This window comes from Neoarius graeffei, chromosome 19 (assembly GCF_027579695.1).
Source record: "Neoarius graeffei isolate fNeoGra1 chromosome 19, fNeoGra1.pri, whole genome shotgun sequence".
Lineage (NCBI taxonomy): Eukaryota > Metazoa > Chordata > Actinopteri > Siluriformes > Ariidae > Neoarius > Neoarius graeffei.
The window spans coordinates 23,750,812-23,777,294 of record NC_083587.1 but is presented as its reverse complement, the minus strand read 5'-3'; the positions used below and the strand labels follow the sequence as shown (position 1 = coordinate 23,777,294).

At 40.7% G+C, this 26,483-nt stretch overlaps 1 protein-coding gene across 1 annotated transcript; it reads right to left on the bottom strand.

Annotated features, from left to right (window-relative positions):
- Positions 1-2,664: 2,664 nt before the first annotated feature.
- On the bottom strand, positions 2,665-25,964 carry spag6 (sperm associated antigen 6). The gene is made up of 12 exons (XM_060900574.1): positions 25,888-25,964; positions 25,708-25,742; positions 24,371-24,466; positions 20,602-20,768; positions 15,268-15,451; positions 12,858-13,063; positions 12,052-12,225; positions 11,707-11,859; positions 9,206-9,397; positions 3,102-3,218; positions 2,861-3,006; positions 2,665-2,752 (listed from the first exon to the last, which is right to left on the bottom strand). Exons 2-12 carry the CDS (start codon positions 25,730-25,732, stop codon positions 2,665-2,667), a joined length of 1,548 nt encoding a protein of 515 aa, XP_060756557.1. The 5' UTR covers positions 25,733-25,742; positions 25,888-25,964.
- Between the last annotated feature and the right edge of the window lie 519 nt (positions 25,965-26,483).

The following is a 26,483-nucleotide window of genomic DNA, read 5'->3' as shown; positions in this document are numbered from 1 at the left end:
GAGGTGAGAACTGCTGACTCCCTGACCACCTTCAAGCACAGACTGAAGACTCACCTCTTCAGACTGCACCCCTCCCCTTCTTCCCTGCCCACTGTGTAACTACGTTTCAGTCTAGACCAACCCAAGCGGTGTATGGTCTAGCCTGGGGTTAGCTGTTTTGAGTTTTATTTACTTATACTTTATATGGTTGGTTTGTTTCCTTGGCTGTTTGAGTATTGGTATTTCAACAGCATATTACACTAGGTATTGTTGTCACTTCTTCAGTTGGCACTAGAACTTTCTTGTCTAGAAGTGCAGCACTTCATATACCTGACTTTTGCACTCGTTGTATATTGCTCTGGATAAGAGTGTCTGTTAACTGCCATGTAATGTAATGTAACATAATGTAGGAATGTAGACCTCTGCCACTCAGGACATTCTACCTCAAGAATCTGGGAGCAATAGTCACTGACGCAGACACAGCTGTTCAGAGATGTTTCTCGGTTTATTGTAGGACAAACATGAGTATATATTCACATTGAAGAGTGTGTTGTAGCTACAATGATTGGATGATTATGATGTGACTGATAAAGCTAAATTATCTATGTAGGACAAGGCAATGTAAATGGGTGATGTAACATTACATACAACCCCGATTCCAAAAAAGTTGGGACAAAGTACAAATTGTAAATAAAAACGGAATGCAATGATGTGGAAGTTTCAAAATTCCATATTTTATTCAGAATAGAACATAGATGACATATCAAATGTTTAAACTGAGAAAATGTATCATTTAAAGAGGAAAAAATAGGTGATTTTAAATTTCATGACAACAACACATCTCAAAAAAGTTGGGACAAGACCATGTTTACCACTGTGAGACATCCCCTTTTCTCTTTACAACAGTCTGTAAACGTCTGGGGACTGAGGAGACAAGTTGCTCAAGTTTAGGGATAGGAATGTTAACCCATTCTTGTCTAATGTAGGATTCTAGTTGCTCAACTGTCTTAGGTCCTTTTTGTCGTATCTTCTGTTTTATGATGCGCCAAATGTTTTCTATGGGTGAAAGATCTGGACTGCAGGCTGGCCAGTTCAGTACCCGGACCCTTCTTCTACGCAGCCATGATGCTGTAATTGATGCAGTATGTGGTTTAGCATTGTCATGTTGGAAAATGCAAGGTCTTCCCTGAAAGAGACGTCGTCTGGATGGGAGCACATGTTGCTCTAGAACCTGGATATACCTTTCAGCATTGATGGTGTCTTTCCAGATGTGTAAGCTGCCCATGCCACACGCACTAATGCAACCCCATACCATCAGAGATGCAGGCTTCTGAACTGAGCGCTGATAACAACTTGGGTCGTCCTTCTCCTCTTTAGTCCAAATGACACGGCGTCCCTGATTTCCATAAAGAAGTTTAAATTTTGATTCGTCTGACCACAGAACAGTTTTCCACTTTGTCACAGTCCATTTTAAATGAGCCTTGGCCCAGAGAAGACGTCTGCGCTTCTGGATCATGTTTAGATACGGCTTCTTCTTTGAACTATAGAGTTTTAGCTGGCAACGGCGGATGGCACGGTGAATTGTGTTCACAGATAATGTTCTCTGGAAATATTCCTGAGCCCATTTTGTGATTTCCAATACAGAAGCATGCCTGTATGTGATGCAGTGCTGTCTAAGGGCCCGAAGATCACAGGCACCCAGTATAGTTTTCCGGCCTTGACCCTTACGCACAGTGATTCTTCCAGATTCTCTGAATCTTTTGATGATATTATGCACTGTAGATGATATGTTCAAACTCTTTGCAATTTTACACTGTCGAACTCCTTTCTGATATTGCTCCACTATTTGTCGGCGCAGAATTAGGGGGATTGGTGATCCTCTTCCTATCTTTACTTCTGAGAGCCGCTGCCACTCCAAGATACTCTTTTTATACCCAGTCATGTTAATGACCTATTGCCAATTGACCTAATGAGTTGCAGTTTGGTCCCCCAGCTGTTCCTTTTTTGTACCTTTAACTTTTCCATCCTCTTATTGCCCCTGTCCCAACTTTTTTGAGATGTGTTGCTGTCATGAAATTTCAAATGAGCCAATATTTGGCATGAAATTTCAAAATGTCTCACTTTCGACATTTGATATGTTGTCTATGTTCTATTGTGAATACAATATCAGTTTTTGAGATTTGTAAGTTATTGCATTCCGTTTTTATTTACAATTTGTTCTTTGTCCCAACTTTTCTGGAATCGGGGTTGTAATTCGTTAGGGTCACCTTATAAAAGAAGAGCAACATTACTAGTCAAAATAACCTTCATTAAGCAGAGAGCAGATGTTCAAGCTAAGATAAATATCAAGGATTTAACTCGCAAAACAATTAGCAATCAGAACAGCCTGTACCAGTTTCTAGCATGCCAAACAAATATCTCTATCATCTAGTCTACCTTGGAAATACTAGATAAAGAGACAGTGCAGGAGTTAAAGGACAAACATTGCATTCCTGCTTTTAACAAGACACAAAATCATATTTTCACTTTGAAAAAAATTAAAATCACATTTGACAGTATACTACACACAGTAATCTACAACATTGGGTCAATAATCAAAATCAAAGATCAATATCACAGTATCATGAAATTAATAAAAGTTATTTATACAGCAATGCTATTTATAAAGAGTATTTATAAAGGGTGCTAATCCTGGAGAGGAGCTTTCTGTCCAACAGGCTTATAGTTCGCAATCCTTTCCAGTAGTGCTTCTGAATATCCAGGTGAGTAGTACCTGTTAAAGAAAGATTAACTAGTGAGAAAAAACATCATAATACACAAAAGTAGAAGGTAATTGTTCCATTTTGCCAAGAACGATTGTTCATTAAGAACAGATATAAACCTGACTATCTCCTCAGGGTAGCAGTTGTTAATAGTGTTGATGTACTCCTGCAGCTCGGAGCCAGGCTCAACTTTAATTTCCTGCATCTTCTTCAGTCCTCCGCTAGTTACAAATAACCTCCGTGCTTTACTGTCATGTGGAAGAACCTGTAGGACACAAAAGCAACAGGACAGATGATTCCCTCACACAGCCAGCCTTCAATAAGAAACGTTAGATATTTAGTAAAGAACATGCAGTAGACCTTGCTGAACTGGCAGATGATGTGTTTGAGAACATTACTGGGAGCTTCGTAGAGGAGTGGCTCCAGTGCTGGAAGGTACGTGCACTTCTGAAGGATGCTCTTTAAAGCCTTCTTTGCCTGCAATGAAAGATTATCTTTGTTGTATTACAACCAGAAACTATGTGTTCTGAAATATCTTTGGTTGGCTTTGGTTTGGGGAATCCCCAGGACCCTATATTTTAAGGGACTATATACCCAAGACATTATATACCTAGTGACTATAAACTCAGAGCACTATATTCCTAGGAACTATATACCTAGGACCCTATATTCCATGGGATTATATACCCAGGGCACTATATTCTTAGGGACTACATACTGTACTTAGTGCCCTGTGTTCCCACAACCATACATTTAGAGGTGGACCTATATTCCATGGGCCCCATCTTTTCAGTATTGTACTTGTACTTGGTAAGGTCTTCACGTTTAGTCTGCCTGCTCACAATCTAGTTTTAATGAACTTAGGAGGCATCTCCAAGAACTCCTGTCCATAGCAGCACGAATGGCTGTGGAGATGTCACAGTTGTTGCCGACAGAGGTGGAAAAACCTGGGTGCAGAAAGTAAAAACCCTGCCACATTTTTGCTCCAGCCAATTCAATGAACCAGCTGATCCTAATTACCACATCCCCTAAGCCAGGTTGATGAGCTAATTGGTGAAATCACCTGTGTTGAGAGCACAGGCAGAAGGAAAACCTAAGTAGGACTTTTACTTTGTCAATCCAGTTTTTCCACCTCTGGTTGCCGAACAGTTGCTTGATGTCAGCAGCAATAGTTTGCAGAATGCTAAGACATGGGCGGCCAATGCTGCGGTGACCATGGGAGGGAGTCCAGCCCAGTAGATATTTAGGGAGTTGGGCAGTCTCCATCCAAGCGATGTGCCCAAAGTAGCGCAATCTGTTCACCCTGGATAAGCGCACTAAGCTTACAACAGGCAGTCTGACCACGAAGTTCCCTATTAGTGATGCGATCTTACCAACGTACATTAAGGATTCTCCGCAAACAGGAATGCTGGAAGCTTTCAAGGCGACGTACATGTCGGTTTATCAAAGCCCAAGTGGGGGAGCCGTACAACAGCAATGAGAACACACCACTTTCAAGGATCTTTACCTTTGTAGTAAGGGTAATCCCGCGGTTTCTCCAGATGTTATTTAAAGAGTTGAACACGCCCAATGCTTTGCCGATCCTAACATTGATTTCCTCGTCAAGGGAGCCATCACTGGAGATAATAGAGCCAAGGTATCTGAAATGGTTCACCTGTTCCAGAGGTTCATTATCCACTGTGAGGTCAAGGATTTCTTCCTGCTGAAAGGGATGTTGATTGTGGAATTTGCCTATCAGCGTGCAGTTGGTCTTTGTGGCATTGATCTTTAGGCCGACGTCTTTACCAATGTCAGAGATGTTGGATGTCACTTCTTGAAGACCATCTATAGTGCTGTCAAGGACAGTAATGTCATATGCATAGTCAAAATCGTTGATGTATACTGCCAGGTGTTGAGAGCTGCGGCGATTCTGGAGCAGAAATCTGCGCGAAAAGGTTCTCTCAGACAGGGCATGCTCTAGGACCCAGTTGAGGACAATGTTGAAGAGCGGAGGGGCCTGTATATCGCCATGTCCTGTGCCCGACTTAACTTCGAACTCTTTCGATTACGTTCATTATGTCTTATATTGAATATTGTTAGTTTTTTTTTTTTCTTTTTTATCAGACATCTAATTTTTTAGGTTTGTTTACCTGACATGTTTCGACGTACGACTGTCGTCTTCCTCAGAGTGTCACCGGATGTTATTGGTGACGCATCTTTTTTCAGCTGATGTTTCCGAAGGCGTGGCCTTCCTGTCTGGATTGACAGGTCGGTCACACCTTCTACTGTCAGTTCGTCCCCTGCAAGATGGCACTCCAGGTATGGGAGAGCATGTATGCTCCCTCATCTCGGTTGATGGTCCTCGGGCTTCGCTTACGGATCTCCATGGCCTCCCTGATCCAGCGCTGATGTTTATTATCTTCTGTGCGGATGACTCTGGCATTCCCCCAGTCCATAACATGATTTTCCCTTTTGCAATGATCTGTTATGGCTGACTTATAATTTTCCTGTTGTGCCTTTTCTTTTATTGTTCGGGTTTGTCTTGTAGCTGTCTCCTTTTCGCACTCTTTCTTATGTTCATTTTTTCTTGTGTTAAAACTCCTTCCTGTCTCCCCGATGTAAGTTTTATTGCATAATTGGCATGGAATCTCATATATGGTGTTGCATCTGTTGTCCGGATGTATTCTGTCTTTGGGATGAACCAGGATCTGACGGAGAGTTGTATGTGGTTTGACAGGTGTGTTAATGTTGTATTTCCTCATTGCTCTTTGAATGCGTTCCGTTATTCCTCTGATGTATGGTAATGTCACTACTCCCCTGTGTTCTTGTTTGTTGGTTTGTTTTTTCTCTTTCTTCTGTGTTTTATTGTTTTTGACCTGTTCCGCCCCTTTGGATATTGCCCATTGTGGATATTGACATGCCTTCAGTGCGTGTTGTATATGTTGTTCTTCCTGTTCTTTGTCCTGTGCATCTGTAATTATTGCTGCGCGTTCATGTAATGTTCTAACTACTGATATTTTGTGCATTATGGGGTGTTCGGAAGTCCAGTTTAAATATTGGTCGGTGTGTGTGGGTTTCCTGTGTACTTTTATTTTGATATCCCCCTCTTCTGTGTGATGTATTTTTAAGTCCAAAAATGCTATTGACTGCTCCGTTTCCTCTTCATGTGTAAATTTTATATTGCCGGTATTGTCTATAGTATTGAGATGGTCGGTGAGCTGTTGAGTGTGTCCCCTCTTTACTTTTTCCAATATGTCGTCCACATACCGTTTCCAGAGTGTTGGCCTGTATTCCGCTGGCATTGTAGTGAGTGCTTTCTGCTCCAGGTCTTCCATAAAAAAAACGCACATGATGGCTGATAGTGGGTCTCCCATGGCAAAACCTTCCTTTTGTCTGTAAATTGTGTTCCTGAACTGAAAGTATGTGGATGTGGCGATGAATTGAAGGAGCTGAGTGATGTCTTGTACGGTGAGGTTTGTGCGTTTCTTGAGCGTCCTGTCTGTTTTTAATTTGTCTTGTACTATCTGTATGGTGGCTTCCGTGGGTGTTCTGGTGAAAAGAGATATGACATCATGTGAAATGAAAACTTCGTCTTGTTGCATTTTTATGTTTTTTAGTTCTTCTGCCAGTTGATTTGAGTTTTTGCAGTGTTGGTCTGTGAGTCCTAGTAATGGTTTAATTATTTCGGTGAGTGCTTTTGATAAGTTGTATGTAACTGAACCAATGCTATCTACTATGGGGCGTAATGGTGTTCCTGGTTTGTGTATTTTTGGTGTGCCGTAAATCCTGGGGATGACATTGGCTGTGGGTACTAAATGATTATATGCCTGTTTATCTATTTTATTTTCATCGAGTAGTGGTTTGAGTAATGCTTTTAGTTTATTTTTCTTGTCTTCTGTTGGGTCTTTTCTTAATATCTCGAAGGCATTGTCACTGAGTAATTCCCTCATTTTGTGTTCATATTCTTCGGTGTCCATGATAACTACTGTTCTGCCTTTATCTGCTGGGAGGATTGTGATATCTTTATTTTTTGCTAACGTTTTCATGGCTTTGGCTTCCTGTTTGGTGATGTTACTGGGTGGTGGTTTGGCCGTTTTCAATATACCAGCTATTGCGTTTCTTAGTGCTGCTTTTTGTCCCTGATCCTGTATTTTCTCACATGCTAATTCAGTTGCCAGAATGAATTCGTCGTGTGGTATGTTGTGCGGTGTGACAGCGTAGTTGAGTCCTTTTGCTAGTATACTGCGTTCTGCTTGTGCGAGTTTGTACCCTGATATGTTGTGAATCCATTTTTCGTTGATGTGTGCGTGCTCCGGTTCTGCCTTCTTTTTCTGTGCAATGAGTTTGTCCAGTTTTCGGATTTGTCGGGTTTTTGTCTCTGTGAATTCCTGCTCGTGTATGTCTACCAAAAGTCCGTGTATTGCTATTTCCATTTCCTTGCTTTGGGGAAACCGGCGTTTGAAAGTTTCCGTCTCCCTATGTAGTTCTCTATTGATATTCTTGAGTTTGTCAGTTGTGCACCATATCCGTTCTTTTACCAGAGTCATCCGCACTTTCCTGATCACCTTTTCCGCGTTTCTGGTTGGAATCGGGTTCTTGATGTTCAGGCTGGCCGGTACGACTTCCTCATCCCGGCAGCGCAGATTGAACCTCAGGTGATTCCTGTAGCGTGCCCGTTTCCATGTCAAACTTTCAAGGCGGCGAAACTCCTTGATGCTTTCATCTCCATAACTTGTTCTTAATCTTTCGATTACGTTCATTGTCTTATATTGAATATTGTTAGTTGTTTTTTTTTTCCTTTTTTATCAGACATCTAATTTTTTAGGTTTGTTTACCTGACATGTTTCGACGTACGACTGTCATCTTCCTCAGAGTGTCACCGGGGAGACAGGAAGGAGTTTTAACACAAGAAAAAATGAACATAAGAAAGAGTGCGAAAAGGAGACAGCTACAAGACAAACCCGAACAATAAAAGAAAAGGCACAACAGGAAAATTATAAGTCAGCCATAACAGATCATTGCAAAAGGGAAAATCATGTTATGGACTGGGGGAATGCCAGAGTCATCCGCACAGAAGATAATAAACATCAGCGCTGGATCAGGGAGGCCATAGAGATCCGTAAGCGAAGCCCGAGGACCATCAACCGGGATGAGGGAGCATACATGCTCTCCCATACCTGGAGTGCCATCTTGCAGGGGACGAACTGACAGTAGAAGGCGTGACCGACCTGTCAATCCAGACAGGAAGGCCACGCCTTCGGAAACATCAGCTGAAAAAAGATGCGTCACCAATAACATCCGGTGACACTCTGAGGAAGACGACAGTCGTACGTCGAAACATGTCAGGTAAACAAACCTAAAAAATTAGATGTCTGAAAAAAAAAAATTAACTTCGAACTATTTGGTTAGCTCGTCCCCGATGCGTACAGCACTAACAGTGTTGGAATAGAAGGCTTTAAATATATTAATATATTTGTCTGGTACGCCATAATGTTCGAGAGCAGCCCAAACGTAATCTCGGTTGACAGAATCAAATGCTGTTTTAAAGTCGATGAAGTTGATGAACAGAGGAAGGTTGAATTCTGCTATATGCTAGAGTCAACAAGCAGGTTAAAAAAAGTGTGAAGAAGGACGAAACTTCAGGAAGCAGCAGCCATTGGTAATCAACGCGATGTGTGGTACAACATCAACGTTCTCTCTGGGAGGAAGAAGAAGACCACCTCCTCTGCAGTACATGACAAGGACAGGAACTTTATAACAGCCCAAGAAGAAAAACTTGGTAGATGGAAGGAACATTTTCAAGAACTTCTTAAGCCCACCTCCTGTTCTCAGACAGTCCCTCCGACCAATCCCTTCACAGACGAACTCTTCCTCGATCTACCTATGTACCCCCCTACACGCATGGAAATCAAACGCTACTAAGCCGGTGGTATAGACCAGATCAGTAACAAGGAGCTTCGCTTCAGTGGTGAAGCCACAGTAGAGTTACTGCTTCCCTTATTCGAGAGAGTCTGGAACCAAGAACAAGTACCATCAGCCTGGCTGAAAGGAGTTATCACTAAGGTGGAGAAGAAGGGAGATGTATCATTCTGTGAGAAAAATAAAGGAATAACACTACGTTGTGTTGCATCGAAACTCTTCCAAGCGATTGTGGTATCAAGGCTGTCGGATGGAATAGAATCCCTACTGCGGGAAAATCAGTGTGAGTTTCGGAGGAACAGGTCGTGCATAGACCAACTATTCTCTCTGTGTCATCATCAGGCAAGCCTTAGAGTTTCAGTACTGTGTTCCCTTGAACTTATTGTGTATTCACAGGGTTTTATATTCCATGGGCCCTAAATTCATAGGATCCTAAGTTGCTATATGTAGCTGTATGTTCCCATATTTCCTTCAGACCTAAGTCAACAAGAGTTTATTTAAATCAGGATCAGATCACAGTCCATTACTTTGAGTTATTTTGCTATTTTTTTGGTGAATCTCTGTACCTTGACTTGCAGGTCCTCAGAGCTCTGCGTGTCCAGGTAGAGAGTCAGCAGTTTGGGAAGCACATTGGACATGGCCACAGCTTTTGCATGCTCAGGTGTGTGATGGCCGATCTGCCCCAGTGCCCAGGCTATTGCAGTCTTTATGTGATCCTCCGTCTCCTCCGCCAGACAGATAGTCAGCTGTGGTACACCCTAGTGGAGAGTTGAGGAGAACAGTGGAAAGAACAGAGAGGAGAAACCTGAGTGCCGTCAATGATATACAGTGCCTTGAAAAAGTATTCATACCCCTTGAACTTTTTCACATTTTTTCCACCTTACAACCACGAACTTAAAAGTTTTTATTGAGATTTTATGTGATAGACCAACACAGAGTAGCACATACCTGTAATTGTGAAGTGAAACGAAAATGATAAATGGTCTTCAAAATTTTAAGCAAATAAAAATCTGAAAAATGTGGTGTGCATTAGTATTCAGCCCCCTGTACTCTGATACCTCTAAATACAATCCAGTGCAATCAATTGCCTTCAGAAGTCGTCTAATTAGTTAATAGAGTCCTACTGTGTGTAATTTACTCTCAGCATAAATACACTTGTTCTGTGAAGGCCTCAGTGGTTTGTTAGAGAACACTGAAGAACAAACAGCATCATGAAGACCAAAGAACTCACCAGACAGGTCAGGGATAAAGTTCTGGAGAAGTTTAAAGCAGGGTTAGGCTATAAAAAATATTCCAAGCTCTGAACATCTCATGAAGCACTGTTCAATCCATCATTCAAAAATGGAAAAAGTATGGCACAACTGCAAACCTACCAAGACATGGCCGTCCACCTAAACTGACAGAGCGAGCAAGGAGAGCACTGGTCAGAGAAGCAGCCAAGAGGCCCATGATCACTCTGGAGGAACTGCAGAAATCCACAGCTCAGGTGGGAGAATCTGTGCACAGGACAACTATAAGTCGTACACGCCACAAATCTGGCCTTTTTGGAAGAGTGGCAAGAAGAAAGCCATTGTTGAAAGACAGGCATAAGAAGCCATGTAGGGGACACAGCAAACATGTGGAAGAAGGTGCTTTGGTCAGATGAGACCAAAGTTGAACTTTTTGGCCTAAATGCAAAGTGCTATGCGTGGCAGAAAACTAACACTGCTCATCACCCTGCACACACCATCCCCACTGTGAAACATGGTGGTGGCAGCATCATGCTATGGGGATGTTTTTCTTCAGCAGGGACAAGGAAGCTGGTCAGAGTTGATGGGAAGATGGATGGAGCTAAATACAGGGCAATCCTGGAAGAAAACCTGTTGGAGGCTGCAAAAGACTTGAGACTGGGAAGGAGATTCACCTTCCAGCAAGACAATGACCCTAAACATACAGCCAGAGCTACAATGGAATGGTTTAGATCAAAGAATATTCATGTGTTAGAATGGCCCAGTCAAAGTCCAGACCTAAATCCCATTGAGCATCTGTGGCAAGACTTGAAAATTGCTGTTCACAGACGCTCTCCATCCAATCTGGCTGAGTTTGAGCTATTTTGCAAAGAAGAATGGGCAAAAATTTCAGTGTCTAGATGTGCAAAGGTGGTAGAGACACAAAAGACTTGCAGCTGTAATTGCAGCAAAAGGTGGCTCTACAAAGTATTGACGCAGGGGGGCTGAATACTAATGCACACCACATTTTTCAGATTTTTCTTTGTTTAAAATTTTGAAGACCATTTATCATTTTCATTTCACTTCACAATTATGTGCTAGTCTGTGTTGGTCTATCACATAAAATCTCAATAAAAAAATTTAAGTTTGTGGTTGTAAGGTGGAAAAATGTGAAAAAGTTCAAGGGGTGTGAATACTTTTGCAAGGCACTGTAATCACATCCATCCATTATCTGTAGCCGCTTATCCTGTACAGGGTTACAGGCAAGCTGGAGCCTATCCCAGCTGACTATAGGCAAGAGGCAGGGTACACCCTGGACAAGTCACCAGGTTATTGCAGGGCTTGATATAATTACAACAAATTATAATTGCAAATTTAATGGAAGTGATATAAGTACTCATTAAGTAGTTTGCCTGATAATTCTGGTAATATCGAAGAAATAATGGTAATCAATGGGGATTCTTGGTTAAGATTCTGTATTAGTGATCATAAGGCTGCATGTTCACATCCCATTGCTGGTATTTAAGCAAGATCTTTAAACTTTAACTGCTTGGGTCTGTGGCTGGACTGGATGCTGCCATACTTGTAAATGCAAAGAAAGAAAGGTAAAGTACTTCAACTAAAGTGTAATCAGTGGCCATCTTGGTAGCAAGACCAGGCTCATATCTCCATGGATAGCAAAAGACCCATATACCAGCAATAATAAGAGGTATACAGTTCAAATAACATGTAAAAGCAACCCATAATTCATCAGGCTATTCCAGTTCATGCACATGCACATTTCTCCATACCTGACAGAGCAAAGTGCCATGTACCTACTCATGAGTTAGTGTAAGTATCTGAATCTTCTAGTGGCAAACCTTAGATACAATAACAGCCATGGCGAGGTTCTCTGTGTGTGCAGCCACATAGCCGAGCATCATGATACCAGGTAATCGCACGTTCCCTCTGGAGTCCTGTAAATGATCAATCACAGCTGCAACACCTCCGGCATTCACAATCATCTGGGATAACTAGAGGGAAAAACAAATACACACACACACACACACACGGCCTTGAGTTAAGAAACATCTCATGAAGACAAACGTAGGAATCCTGTTGAAAAAACTGGATAATACAATGGACATGTTAATTGCCATGTGCTCTCCAGTTGCTCGCGCTTAATGTAGTCTATTTGAAAATGCTTTAAAGAGCATGTTAGGTACCTCAGGGGTGTGTTTTGTGATCTCTCGCATCAAGGTGCTGACGTTCTTCTTCACATAATCATCTGGGTCTTTAAGGCAGGTCAGTACAGCAGGGAAGATCTCAGCCTCCACCACCATCTCTGCCAGATCCACAGAGTGTTTGGATATTTGGCCTAGAGCTGAGAGCACATGCTTCTACATTGAAGAAATAAAGCATTTTTTAAAATCAATCAGTAGCAATACAATTGTTATAGTTATGCCAAGAAAAAAAAAAACACATTGGGATATTTGATGATAGGATGATAATCATCCATGGTGGAAAACTTGCTGACCATTACAAATCACTGACAAGGGAGACTCCTTCTATAATTGTTAAAGAAACATCTCCTTACATAAAGTTTCACCGTATCAAATATTAAATTATTAAGTATTTTCTTTATGAAATAACACATTTTAAAAAATAAGTTTATCCATTTCTTAAGCTTAAGGATTTGGAGCATCTGCCATCCAAGTTCCTGTAAATGAGTTGTTACCATGGAAACAAAAGCATATTAAAACAAACGCGTTTAAAAAAAAACCTGGAATTTGATCAGAATCAATCAGAATTGAGAATTCAGCAGTGCTGTGGTATAATTTACAATAGAGAATACATTGTATATTCACTGAACCTATTAGCTATATAACGTCTCCCTGGTATGTGTGGACAGGTGGATGTCAAAATACACAATCTCTATAATATAAATATCATTTTAAAAATGTTACTTAGTGAAATTGTGCCATGTTGAAAAATCTGGTCAAAGCATGATAGATTAGGCTGTTACTCTGACCTTCAGTTTGGTGTCCGAGTTCAGGATCATCTGTGCCAGGTGTGCAATGGCTCCAGTGTCCACTACAGTTTGTGCAAGCTCTGGCGAGTGTTTAGAGATGTCGCTTAGTGTCGAAGCGGAGATCCTTTTCAGGGCAATCTCGGGTTCCTGGAGGCAGAGAACAAGCAGAGGAACAGCGCCTGCGTCCACCACCGCCTGAGCCAATGCTGCATTATAGAAAACATCAGAAAAGTGTGTTATTCTGTTATTTAGGATTCAAGAGTAGTGCAAATATCATTACAGTGGTGCTTGAAAGTTTGTGCACCCTTTAGAATTTTCTATATTTCTACATAATATGACCTAAAACATCATCAGATTTTCACACAAGTCCTAAAAGTAGATAAAGAGAACCCAGTTAAACAAATGAGACAAAAATATACTTGGCAATTTATTTATTGAGGAAAATGATCCAATATTACATACCTGTGAATGGCAAAAGTATGTTAACCTTTGCTTTCAGTATCTGGTGTGACCCCCTTGTGCAGCAATAACTGCGACTAAACATTTCCAGTAACTGTTGATCAGTCCTGCACACCGGCTTGGAGGAATTTTAGCCCATTCCTCTGTACAGAACAGCTTCAACTCTGGAATGTTGGTGGGTTTCCTCACATGAACTGCTCGCTTCAGGTCCTTCCACAACATTTCCATTGGATTAAGGTCAGGACTTTGACTTGGCCATTCCAAACATTAACTTTATTCTTCTTTAACCGTTCTTTGGTAGAACGACTTGTGTGCTTAGGGTCGTTGTCTTGCTGCATGACCCACCTTCTCTTGAGATTCAGTTCATGGACAGATGTCCTGACATTTTCCTTTAAAATTCGCTGGCATAATTCAGAATTCATTGTTCCATCAATGATGGCAAGCCGTCCTGGCCCAGATGCAGCAAAACAGGCCCAAACCATAATACTACCACCACTATGTTTCACAGATGGGATAAGGTTCTTATGCTGGAATGCAGTGTTTTCCTTTCTCCAAACATAACGCTTCTCATTTAAACCAAAAAGTTCTATTTTGGTCTCATCCGTCCAAAAAACATTTTTCCAATAGCCTTCTGGCTTGTCCACGTGATCTTTAGCAAACTGCAGAGGAGCAGCAGTGTTCTTTTTGGAGAGCAGTGACTTTCTCCTTGCAACCCTGCCATGCACACCATTGTTGTTCAGCGTTCTCCTGATGGTGGACTCATGAACATTAACATTAGCCAATGTGAGCGAGGCCTTCAGTTGCTTAGAAGTTACCCTGGGATCCTTTGTGACTTCGCCAACTATTACACGCCTTGCTCTTGGAGTGATCTTTGTTGGTCGACCACTCCTGGGGAGGGTAACAATGGTCTTGAATTTCCTCCATTTGTACACAATCTGTCTGACTGTGGATTGGTGGAGTCCAAACTCTTTAGAAATGGTTTTGTAACCTTTTCCAGCCTGATGAGCATCAACAACACTTTTTCTGAGGTCCTCAGAAATCTCCTTTGTTCGTGCCATGATACACTTCCACAAACATGTGTTGTGAAGATCAGACTTTGATAGATCCCCGTTCTTTAAATAAAACAGGGTGCCCACTCACACCTGATTGTCATTTCCATTGATTGAAAACACCTGACTCTAATTTCACCTTCAAATGAACTGCTAATCCTAGAGGTTCACATACTTTTGTCACTCACAGATATGTAATTTTGGATCATTTTCCTCAATAAATTATACGTTTATTATAAATTAATTATCAATGATTAATCAGTGAATAATCAATCATTTTTTTCTGAAGTCTTTTTTTGTATTTTTGAAAAATGGCAGTGAATTAACTTCATATTAAAGCATCGCATAACAAAAGAGGTCATTTGAAAGAATATACAGTATATATTGTCAAAATATTATTATGCTTTTGATCAGCCTTCAAATCTTACAAAGCATTTTTGTTGTCTCCTTGCATATTTTTCCCAAAATTGAAAATGGCTTCATATTAAAAAACAGAGCAGAGATCTTACTCTGAATAAATCCTCCATTTTATCGAGTTCTTGTGAATATTAGAATTGAGAGGTTTGTTATTTTGTATGGTATCATCTATTTATATAGAAATTGACCATTTTCATTGAACAAACTTATGCAAAATGAATATTCTCTTCTAGGAAAAAAATCTTATATACAGTAATTATTAATGAATTGTGCATATAAACTTTGAGTGTCTGCTTCTTAACTAAAACAGATGAGAAGCAGCTTTTATCCCCAAGGGTCTCTTGCTTTGCATAAATGCCCATATACTGTATATGTGCAAAAAACCCTACAAAACCTTCTGAAACTACCAAAGTACAGATCTTCATGTCTTCAAAGCTAGTTACGCTATGAGGTAGGAGGTGTTGCTTTAAAATCTCCAGACTTACAGCTATTGTGGTGAGCGATGTAACCCAGTGCCCATGCAGCCGCCTCTTTCACTCCAGGATCGAACTCCTCCAGGCAGCTAACGAGAGCATCGAGGGCACCACAGTCTACTACGGCTTGTGCCAACTCGGGTGAGTGCTTTGCCACGGCACGGAGAACAAACGCTGCTGCCTTCTTATAGAAGCGCTGTGAAACACATTTACAGTTACAGTGGAATATAAGAGCACATACGCAAATAACAGCTACCAATGAATTAAAGTATTAACTGTGTTGAAAATTCAAGCAAATATCATTTGCTTAAAGCCCTTTTAAAATGCCACTTCTCTGAAACTGATGGATTTTCCAGTTTGGTTGCTCTGATATGATGTCAGGAAAATTAAAGAAGCAGTTTGTAATTTCAGTGACCTCTTCCATCCGTAAGGTAAATTTAAACTACAAGTAAAACTGTGACGAGCCTTCCTCTGCCCTTTAAACATTTTACCAATGAATAATGAGTTCCCTTTTCAGGAAAAAAGGTAATTAGTTCCAGTTCTGAGCAGGGCCAATTTCTGGGCCAGAAAAAAATATATATATAAACAATAGTTGGATCTAGTTATATGATCATTATTATTTACACAATATTACATGAGAGGGAGTGCTGTTGTACTGAATATCAGCACATAGCATGTAGCTGATCACAGCTGTGCTGATATTCAGTACAACAGCATGACTGCAAATGTGATATCAGTTTTATACAACAGTTCTATAAATGAGAAATTAAGTGATATTTTGGACACAATACGGCCAAATGTTCTGTTTAATTTTGCTTTGCTAGCGGAAATAGATCCCAAAGAACCCACACTCACTTATAGCCAGTTGGCTAGCGAGCTCACACTGTACATTTGTGTTCAAGGTGCTTCCAGTAAAATTAGTGTCCCTTCTTCATTTGACAAGCTTTCATATTTTAAGTCAAAAGTTATGTTGCTATGTCCACTGATGATGTCGCTAACACTACTGTAGAAACTGTTTCGAACTAGGAAGTGGAATTTTACATGCATGACACAGACAGGCAGAGAGATATACACAGTGAAGTCATTATGTGTTATGCACTCTTGGAATGCCACAGAACCAATTAAGATAAGATAAGAAAGTCTTTATTGTCATTGTCACTTTTCCAAAGGTACAACAAAATTGAAGGTGCTGTTGACTCATTATGAGTTATAGAAAGAAAAAAAGGAAAAAGAAGGAAGAAAAAAAGGGGGAGAACAAATAAAGCATAAAAATAAATAGTAAAGTATACAGAGTTGCACTGGTAAAATGGTATAAACAGAATATAAACAGACATCTACTGTATGGACACGGATTGCACTTAAAATAGTACAAACAGAATTGTTTTGGTTCTGTATGTACACAGATTGCATTGATAAGAAAAAAATAAATAAATAAATAAATAAATTTAAAAAAAAAAATATATATATATATATATATATATATATATATATATATATATTGCACAAATTCAAATTGCACATTGGCCAAGAATAGTTCTATTGCACATTTGAGTTTAAAGCTATGATTGCTTTGGGATAAAAACTGTTTTTTAGGCGATTTGTCTTGGTTTTCATTGCTCTGTATCTCTTGCCTGATGGCAAAAGCTGGAAGAGACCATCAGTGCGTTTACATGCACATCCAAATCGAGCTACTGTCAGTAATCGAGCTAAGGGTCCCAGCAGGGGTGCCAGAGAAATCCAATCCTACATGCACACAAGGAAATCGAGTTATTGTGTGAGGTACATTGTGCACCCGAGCCACAGGTGGCGCTACACGCCCCATCGTGTTGATACACTTCCGGTTGTCGTCATGAAGAAGAGCTATTCAAGAGTATAAACAAAGTTATCAGTTCCGTGTTCGTTCGTTCTCCTTGTTCCTCCTGACCTCTTCTGCTGCTCGCTACTACTACTGTTGTCATGCCGACCGAGGCTGTTGTGTTTCCCACTTGTGGTCTCGTCACTCATCACTTCCGGAAGGGACAGTGCTGAAGTAAGTAGCTTGAATACGTAGCTCGATAGGGTTTACATGCACTAAGTAGCTCGGCTACAATCGCATAATCTAGGTTGCGTAGCTCGATTACGAGAAATCCAGTTCGGTTCGATTTCAGCCGAGCTAAGGTGTTTCCATGGCATTTAGAACTTCGATTTCAGTCGAGCTACGGCAGAAATTCGATTTTCTCTATGTGCATGTAAACGCACTGAATGACCGGGATGTGAAGTCTTTTGAAATGTCCATTGCTTTCCTGCGGCATCTGGAGGTGTAAATCTGTTCCAGGGTGGCGAGGGGGCAGCCTGTTGTTTCCTCTGCTGTCCTAACAACCCTGTGGAGCGCCTTCTTCTCTGAGGATGTGCAGCTGCCTTACCATACACACAGTCCGTACATGAGCACACTCTCTATGGAGCAGTGATAGAAGGCCTGGAGCAGATTTTGGAGGAGACAGTTCTTTCTGAGGATTCTCAGAAAGTACAGTCTCTGCTGCGCCTTCTTCAGCAGCTCCTTGGTGTTGGCACTCCAGGTTAGGTTGTTCTCCAGTTCAATGCCAAGAAATCTGAACACCGGGACCCTCTCCACACAGGCCCCGTTGATGATGAGTGGCTGGATGTCGGCTTTGTTTTTCCTAAAGTCAATAACCAGCTCCTTTGTTTTGGTGGTACTGAGGAGCAGATTGTTGACTTTGCACCACTCTGACAGCTGCTCCACCTCGTCCCTGTATGCTAGCTCACCCTTCTCTCCCGAGATGAGTCCGACCACGGTCGTGTCATCTGCGAACTTTACAATCTTGTTGCTAAGGTGGGTGGAGGCACAGTCATACGTGTAGAGGGTGTAAAGGAGTGGGCTAAGTACACAACCCTGTGGCAAGCCAGTGTTCAGGCTGAGAGCAGTGGAGGTGTGGGAACCCAGCCTGACCCTCTGGGAGCGGCCTGACAGAAAGTCCAATATCCAGCTGCAGGTGAGTGGTGGAACCCCAAGGTCCGCCAGCTTGGACACCAGTCATTGTGGAAGGATGGTGTTAAACGCCGAGCTGAAGTCCACAAAGAGCATTCTGGTGTAGCTCCCCTGCTGCTCCAAGTGGGTCAGTGCAGCATGAAGTGCTGTGAATACAGCATCCTCCATGGATCTCTTTGCTTTATAAGCAAATTGAAGAGCGTCCAGCTCAGCAGGCAGGTAGGCAGGCAAGGATATGACTCCACACCAGTTTCTCAAAGCACTTCATGATGACAGGTGTAAGTGCCACTGGGCGGTAGTCATTCAGGGTGTTGATGTTAGGTTTTTTTGGCAGCGGTACAATGGTTGAGGACTTAAGGCAGGATGGGACAATGGCCTGAGACAGGGACTGGTTAAAAATCCTTGTGAAGACTCCAGCCAGTTGATCTGCACAGTCTTTCAGCACCCGTCCCGTCACACCGTCGGGTCCTTCAGCCTTCCTTGGGTTCACCTTCCTCATCTTCCTCAAATTAGTGGACCAGAACCAACTGTTGTAGAAGTACTCTTCACAAATGTTCAGTCTAGCATCACCAAGGGGTTCTTTAGTTTGTCTCTCGGGGGAAACTGTTATTTTTTCTGCCATGTGAACTAAAGAGGTTTTATAAGACTCTATCTACTGGATTACAACTCCAATTCCAAAAAGGTTGGGATGCTGTGTAAACTGTAAATAAAAACAGAATGCTATAATTTGCAAATCATGGAAACCCAATATTTCATTGAAAATAGTACAAAGACAACATATGAAATGTTGAAACTGAGAAAATATATGCTCATTTTGAATTTGATTTCAGCAATAAGTTTCAAAAAGGTTGGGACAGGGGCATGTTTACCACTGTGTTGCATCACCTCTACTTTTAACAACACTCTATAAACGTTTGGGAACTGAGGAGACCAATTGCTATAGTTTTGAAAGAGAAATACTGTCCCATTCTTGCCTGATATACAATTTCAGTTGCTCAACAGTTCAGGATCTCCTTTGTCATAATTTGTGCTTCATAATGCACAAAATGTTTTCAATGGGAGACAGGTCTGGACTACAGGCAGGCCAGTTTAGCACCCAGACTCTATTACTACGGAGTCATGCAGTTTTAATATGTGCAGAAAGCAATTTGGCATTATCTTGCTGAAAGAAGGAAGGCCTTCCCTGAAAAAGATTTTGTCTGGATAGCAGTATGTTGCTCTGAAATGTGTATTATATATCATTCAGCATTAATTATGCCTTCCCAGATGTACAAGCTACCCATATCATGTGCACTAATGCACCTTCATACCATCACAGATGCTGACTTTTTAACTGTGCACTGATAACAAGCCGGATGGTCCCTCTCCTCTTTAGCCTGGAGGACATGGTGTCCATGATTTCTATAAAGAATTTCTACTTTTGATTCGTCAGACCTCGGGACAATTTTCTACTTCACCTCAGTTCATCATAAAAGAGCTCAGGCCCAGAGAAGGTTGGTGGTGTTTCTAGATATTGTTTATATCTGGTTTTAACTTGCATTTATAGATGCAGTAATGAACTGTTTTCACAGACGATGGTTTTCTGAAGTGTTCCTGAACAGTGATTTCCACTACAGACATATGTCTGCTTTTAATGCAGTGTCTCCTGAGAGCCTGAAAATCACAGGCATCCAATGTCAGTTTTCAGCCTTGTCTCTTGCCTACAGAGATTTCTCCAGATTCTCTGAATCTTTTAATGACATTACGGTATGTACTATAGATGATGTGATTCCCGAATTTTTTTGCAATTTTACATTGAGGAATGTTATTCTTAAATTGTTGCACTATTTGCCCACGCAGTCTTTCACAGAGCGGTGAACCCCTCCCCATCTTTACTTCTGAGAGACTCTGCCTCACTGGGATGCTCTTTTTATACCCAGTCATGTTACTGACCTGTTGCCAATTAAGCAAATTAGTTTTTTTTAGCATTACATAACTTTTTCCAGTCTTTTGTTGCCCCTCTCCCAACTTTTCTGAAACATGTTGCTGAGATCAAATTCAAAATGAGCATATATTTTTTCAAAAAACAATAACATTTCTCAGTTTCAACAATTTATATATTGTCTTTGTACTACATTCAATGAAATATAGTGTTTCCATGATTTGCAAACCTTCACAATCTCTTTTTATTTATGTTTTACACAGTGTCCCAACTTTTTTTAGAATTGGGGTTGTATTTCTTTATGCCTGTAGTATGATGATCTGAACAACTGTTCCAAGACAACTTTGAGGTCTACAGCATTAGCAGGTACCGTCCCAGCTCCTCACCAGTGAATCTATTGTACTAAAATATGAGGTATAATGCTGGGCTGAAGTCTTACGTTCTGTTTGGCCAGCGAGTAGACAAGCGGAGGCAGAATGTCTCCATTCACTACAGCCTCGGCGAGGTCATTGTTGTAGCTGGCGAGTCTTCCAAGAGCCAGAGCAGCCGAATGTTGGATAGTCGGTACTGCATCCATGAGGAGAGGCCTCAGGAGGGACAGCACACCTAGAGATGGATAAATAGAGAGAATATACTGCATGGAAGAAAAAGTAAACTGTCCAGTCAGCAATGCTAACAATGTTTTCACAATACATTTGTTCTAATGAATAAATAATCAATTTTTAAATGGAAAATTTGAAAATGTCATATCAGAATGAATCAGAATTGAGCTTCATTAGCCATGTAAACTCGAGTATACAAGGAATTTGACTCAAATTTTCAGCTACAACATTACATATTACACAAGGTTACATATAATATATTATTGTATATTATAGTACAACCCCAATTCCAAAAAAGTTAGGACAAAGTACAAATTGTAAATAAAAACGGAATGCAATAATTTACAAATCTCAAAAACTGATATTGTATTCACAATAGAACATAGACAACATATCAAATGTCAAAAGTGAAACATTTTGAAATTTCATGCCAAATATTGGCTCATTTGAAATGTCATGACAGCAACACATCTCAAAAAAGTTGGGACAGGGGCAATAAGAGGCTGGAAAAGTTAAAGGTACAAAAAAGGAACAGCTGGAGGACCAAATTGCAACTCATTAGGTCAACTGGCAATAGGTCATTAACATGACTGGGTATAAAAAGAGCATCTTGGAGTGCCAGCGGCTCTCAGAAGTAAAGATGGGAAGAGGATCACCAATCCCCCTAATTCTGCGCCGACAAATAGTGGAGCAATATCAGAAAGGAGTTCGACAGTGTAAAATTGCAAAGAGTTTGAACATATCATCATCTACAGTGCATAATATCATCAAAAGATTCAGAGAATCTGAAAGAATCTCTGTGCGTAAGGGTCAAGACCGGAAAACCATACTGGGTGCCCATGATCTTCAGGCCCTTAGACGGCACTGCATCACATACAGGCATGCTTCTGTATTGGAAATCCCAAAATGGGCTCAGGAATATTTCCAGAGAACATTATCTGTGAACACAATTCACCGTGCCATCCGCCGTTGCCAGCTAAAACTCTATAGTTCAAAGAAGAAGCCGTATCTAAACATGATCCAGAAGCACAGACGTCTTCTCTGGGCCAAGGCTCATTTAAAATGGACTGTGGCAAAGTGGAAAACTGTTCTGTGGTCAGACGAATCAAAATTTGAAGTTCTTTATGGAAATCAGGGACGCCGTGTCATTCGGACTAAAGAGGAGAAGGACGACCCAAGTTGTTATCAGCGCTGAGTTCAGAAACCTGCATCTCTGATGGTATGGGGTTACATTAGTGCGTGTGGCATGGGCAGCTTACACATCTGGAAAGACACCATCAATGCTGAAAGGTATATCCAGGTTCTAGAGCAACATATGCTCCCATCCAGACAACGTCTCTTTCAGGGAAGACCTTGCATTTTCCAACAGGACAATGCCAAACCACATACTGCATCAATTACAGCATCATGGCTGCATAGAAGAAGGGTCCGGGTACTGAACTGGCCAGCCTGCAGTCCAGATCTTTCACCCATAGAAAACATTTGGCGCATCATAAAATGGAAGATACGACAAAAAAAGACCTAAGACAGTTGAGCAACTAGAATCCTACATTAGACAAGAATGGGTTAACATTCCTATCCCTAAACTTGAGCAACTTGTCTCCTCAGTCCCCAGACGTTTACAGACTGTTGTAAAGAGAAAAGGGGATGTCTCACAGTGGTAAACATGGCCTTGTCCCAACTTTTTTGAGATGTGGTGTTGTCATGAAATTTAAAATCACCTAATTTTTCTCTTTAAATGATACATTTTCTCAGTTTAAACATTTGATATGTCATCTATGTTCTATTCTGAATAAAATATGGAATTTTGAAACTTCCACATCATTGCATTCCGTTTTTATTTACAATTTGTATTTTGTCCCAACTTTTTTGTAATCGGGGTTGTATATTATAAATAGATAATGAAGACAAGTACACAGACAACACCTGTAATATTACACACATTTGCTTTAAACAAAAGTAAAGACTATATATTATATAAAACATTGCACTTTCACTAAAAAAAATAAAATAAAAATGCTGCACAGAAGAAAAATGTCAGAAAAACTTTGCCTGGTCTTTTTCAGCTGTCTAGTTTCGGGGAGTCTGTGCCCAGTGTAGCCTCAGTCTCCTGTTCTGACCAGAGTGGAAGCTGATGTGGGCGTCTGCTTTTTCTATGGCTACCATAGCCTTCCTATTCCTTAAGTCAGCTTAAACCAGTTTGGCCATTACCTTGTTTTAAATTCCAGCCTGGAAGGAGTCACCCCTCCTTTTACCCTTTACTGTTTTTTTTTATTTCACATATTTAATTTTGTTTTAAATTAACTCTTTATCAAGATTGAGCTTTTAACATTCTAATGTTTTGGTTTGGGATGGCACGGTGGTGTAGTGGTTAGCACTGTCACCTCACAGCAAGAAGGTTCTGGGTTTGAGCCCAGTGGCCGACAAGGGAGTTTGCATGTTCTTCCCGTTTCCGTGTGGGTTTCCTCCGGGTGCTCCGGTTTTCCCCACAGTCCAAAGACATGCAGGTTAGGCTAACTGATGGCTCTAAATTGACTGTAGGTGTGAATGTATGTGTGAATGGTTGTCTGTGTCTATGGTGGGGTTTACATTAGACCGTATCAGCGGATCATCAGATTAACGTTTTTTAAAACGATTAGCGTGCACACAGCAATGCCAATACACGATTCGCGTGCACACAGCAACGCCAATACACAGATACGCTCGGCTCCGCAGGCATCCTGCGCTCCAAATCACTCCGCCCTGAACAGCGAGTGCCCTCTGGAGGGAGCGCACTCCGGCCCTGCGCAGCTCACAGAGTGTGCGAGTGAAGTGCACGAGCAGTGATTCGGGACTGAGCCGCTGTGTGTGTGATCTCAGTGCATATCGGGCATGCGCGTCACTTACCACTTGCAAGTGGAAGGATGGCAAGCCTAAAGACAATCATAACTACACAATGGGCAGTATTTGCATCAGTATTTGCAGTATTTTCATACTTTTATACTCTTTAATGAAAGGTGATACAAGGCGGAAGTCCGCGCCGTTTTTCAGCAGTCACGTCACATGACCAACGCCAGCGAATCAGGAAGGTGGATGTCACAGTGACGTTGTCCAATGACGACGCCAGCTAGAGCTCAGCACAGCGTATCCGCGTATTCTCAATGTTTACACAGCACCGGACCAGACATGATCTGGATTGAATACGTGGACCCTGGCGGATTCCCATTTCCCGGCGTTTCCAGGCGTTTTAATGTAAACGGACAGTGCATCCACAAAGAAAACGAGACAGATACGGTCTAATGTAAACTTGGCCTATGTGTCAGCCCTGTGATGACCTGGCGACTTGTCCAGGGTGTACCCCGCCTCTTGCCCGTAGTCAGCTGGGATAGGCTCCAGCTTGCCCGCAACCCTGCACAGGATAAGTGGCTATAGATAATGGATGAATGTTTTGGTTTGTAATTAAACTCATCTTTTACATCTTTTTTAATGTTTTATATTATTGTCATTTTGTAAAGCATTTTTGAACCGTGTTTTGTATGAAAGGTGTTATATACAGATTATTATTATTATTATTATTATTAATTTTCAATTTCCCACAACATGCAAAAGATTGATAAGATGACTTACCTGCATTTTGAAGTGTTTCAATATTCTGAGGTCTTGTTGCAAGCTCTGCAACCGTTTGCGCAAATATCATCCTTTCTTTCTGGTACTGCTGAAAAACTAAAAGATGTCAAGTGTTGAAAATTTTGGAAAATACTTTACAGTACATAATGGGAACTTAGGGACCACTCCGAATTAAAGATTTAGTTTAGTTGTCACAATTGCAAAATGTTACAGACCAAAAAGATTATCTATATACACAAACAAAAATCAAACAGAAAAAATACTATGAAACAAAAAATAAATTTTTTGTGACTGGAAAAGGAAACAGGACTCTCGTCCCAATTGACAACCCTTCCCACAAAGGAAAAAATGTATATATACACACACTAATTTACAGGAATAAAAAACTTGTACTTTAAAAGGAGTTCATATATATAAATGAGATATATAAAATGTCTAAACAACCTACATATAATGACTAATACAGTTTATGGAGTTTGGTAAAATGCTTGTTTCATGTAGTAGAAAGAGTTAATGCAGGTTTTGAATTTGTACAGAGACTGTACACCAGGTGCACATTTCCAGTCTGATCCCTTCATTTGTGAAAGTGTAGGGGACAATAACTGGGGCTATACAGATTGAATGTGTTTAGATGTTTTATTAAAGACAGGCTACACTGTAAAAAAAAAAAGACATCTTAGCAAGTGAAACTATCTTGAATATCGTCAAATGTATGTAGTATTTCCTATTAGAAGAATACAGTAACCCAAGCATAATATTAGTCAGCCTATTTCTGGACATATTTGACTTTGTCTTTTTCCCCCAATCCAGTTGGCCTCATTAATAAAGTCCGAGACTCCGCCCACTCTCCCTCCCTATGCCTTAGATTAACCCACTTCCTGTCTGGATTGCTGTCTGCACATTTCATGACGTCACGCCATCTTCATTCTGTGACTTTTTATTGCACTTTTTATGTTTATTATTCTGGAACTGAAAATTTCGTATTTCTTCATATTTTTATTCTATTTATATTTTTACTTTTGTCTCTGTTTTTAAATTTAAATTGTTCATGCACCAAACACCAAAGCAAATCCTTGTATGTGAGAACCTGCTTGGTCATAAACTTGGTTCTGATTCTGATTCGATTCAAAGATATTTTAACTCGCTAAGATGTTTTTTTTTCAGTGTACATTTATAATACTACTACTACTAATAATAATAATAATAATAATAATAATACTAATAATAATTAAAAAAAGTCCAAGTCTCAATGCACAATCATAATCTCTAATCAGCTATGACTGCATTAACTATAAATTACATGTGATCATTATAAAAGCTCTAAAATACTTTCTCACCTTGTAAAACTTGTCGCTGGCTCATCGTTTCAATCCTACAACAACATTAACAACAACAACAAAAAAAAAAAATCACACGAGACAGACTTTCTCGAAGAAGTAAGAGAAGAATACGTGCAATATAAACACTGACTCTCTGTTAAGTGTTCTGTTACTATGGCAACAAGCCGGAAGTATTACCTCGCGTTCTCTCGACTTGTGTTGAATCTGCCATGGTAACGTCTTGGGACTGACGCGCACTAAGCAGGAGACAGAAGCCATTATTTCATACACTGTGTTGTTAATGTGGTTAGGGAGGAGGCAGACATTTGGGATTCGGCCTTTATTACACATACACTACCGGTCAAAAGTTTGGGGTCACTTTGAAATGTCCTTATTTTTGAAAGAAAAGCACTGTTCTTTTCAATGAAGATCACTTTAAACTAATCAGAAATCCACTCTATACATTGCTAATGTGGTAAATGACTATTCTAGCTGCAAATGTCTGGTTTTTGGTGCAATATCTCCATAGGTGTATAGAGGCCCATTTCCAGCAACTCTCACTCCAGTGTTCTAATGGTACAATGTGTTTGCTCATTGCCTCAGAAGGCTAATGGATGATTAGAAAACCCTTGTACCCTTTTTTTTCTGCTCCTCCTACTCAAGCGAGTAGGATGCTTCTTTGCTTTGCTCCTGAGCAATTCCAGCGTTATGGACGTGACACTTGAACTCAAAATGGCAACAAATGACCCAGTGCATGTTTTATTGTCTCCCAGTATTTAAACAGGTGTTGCATA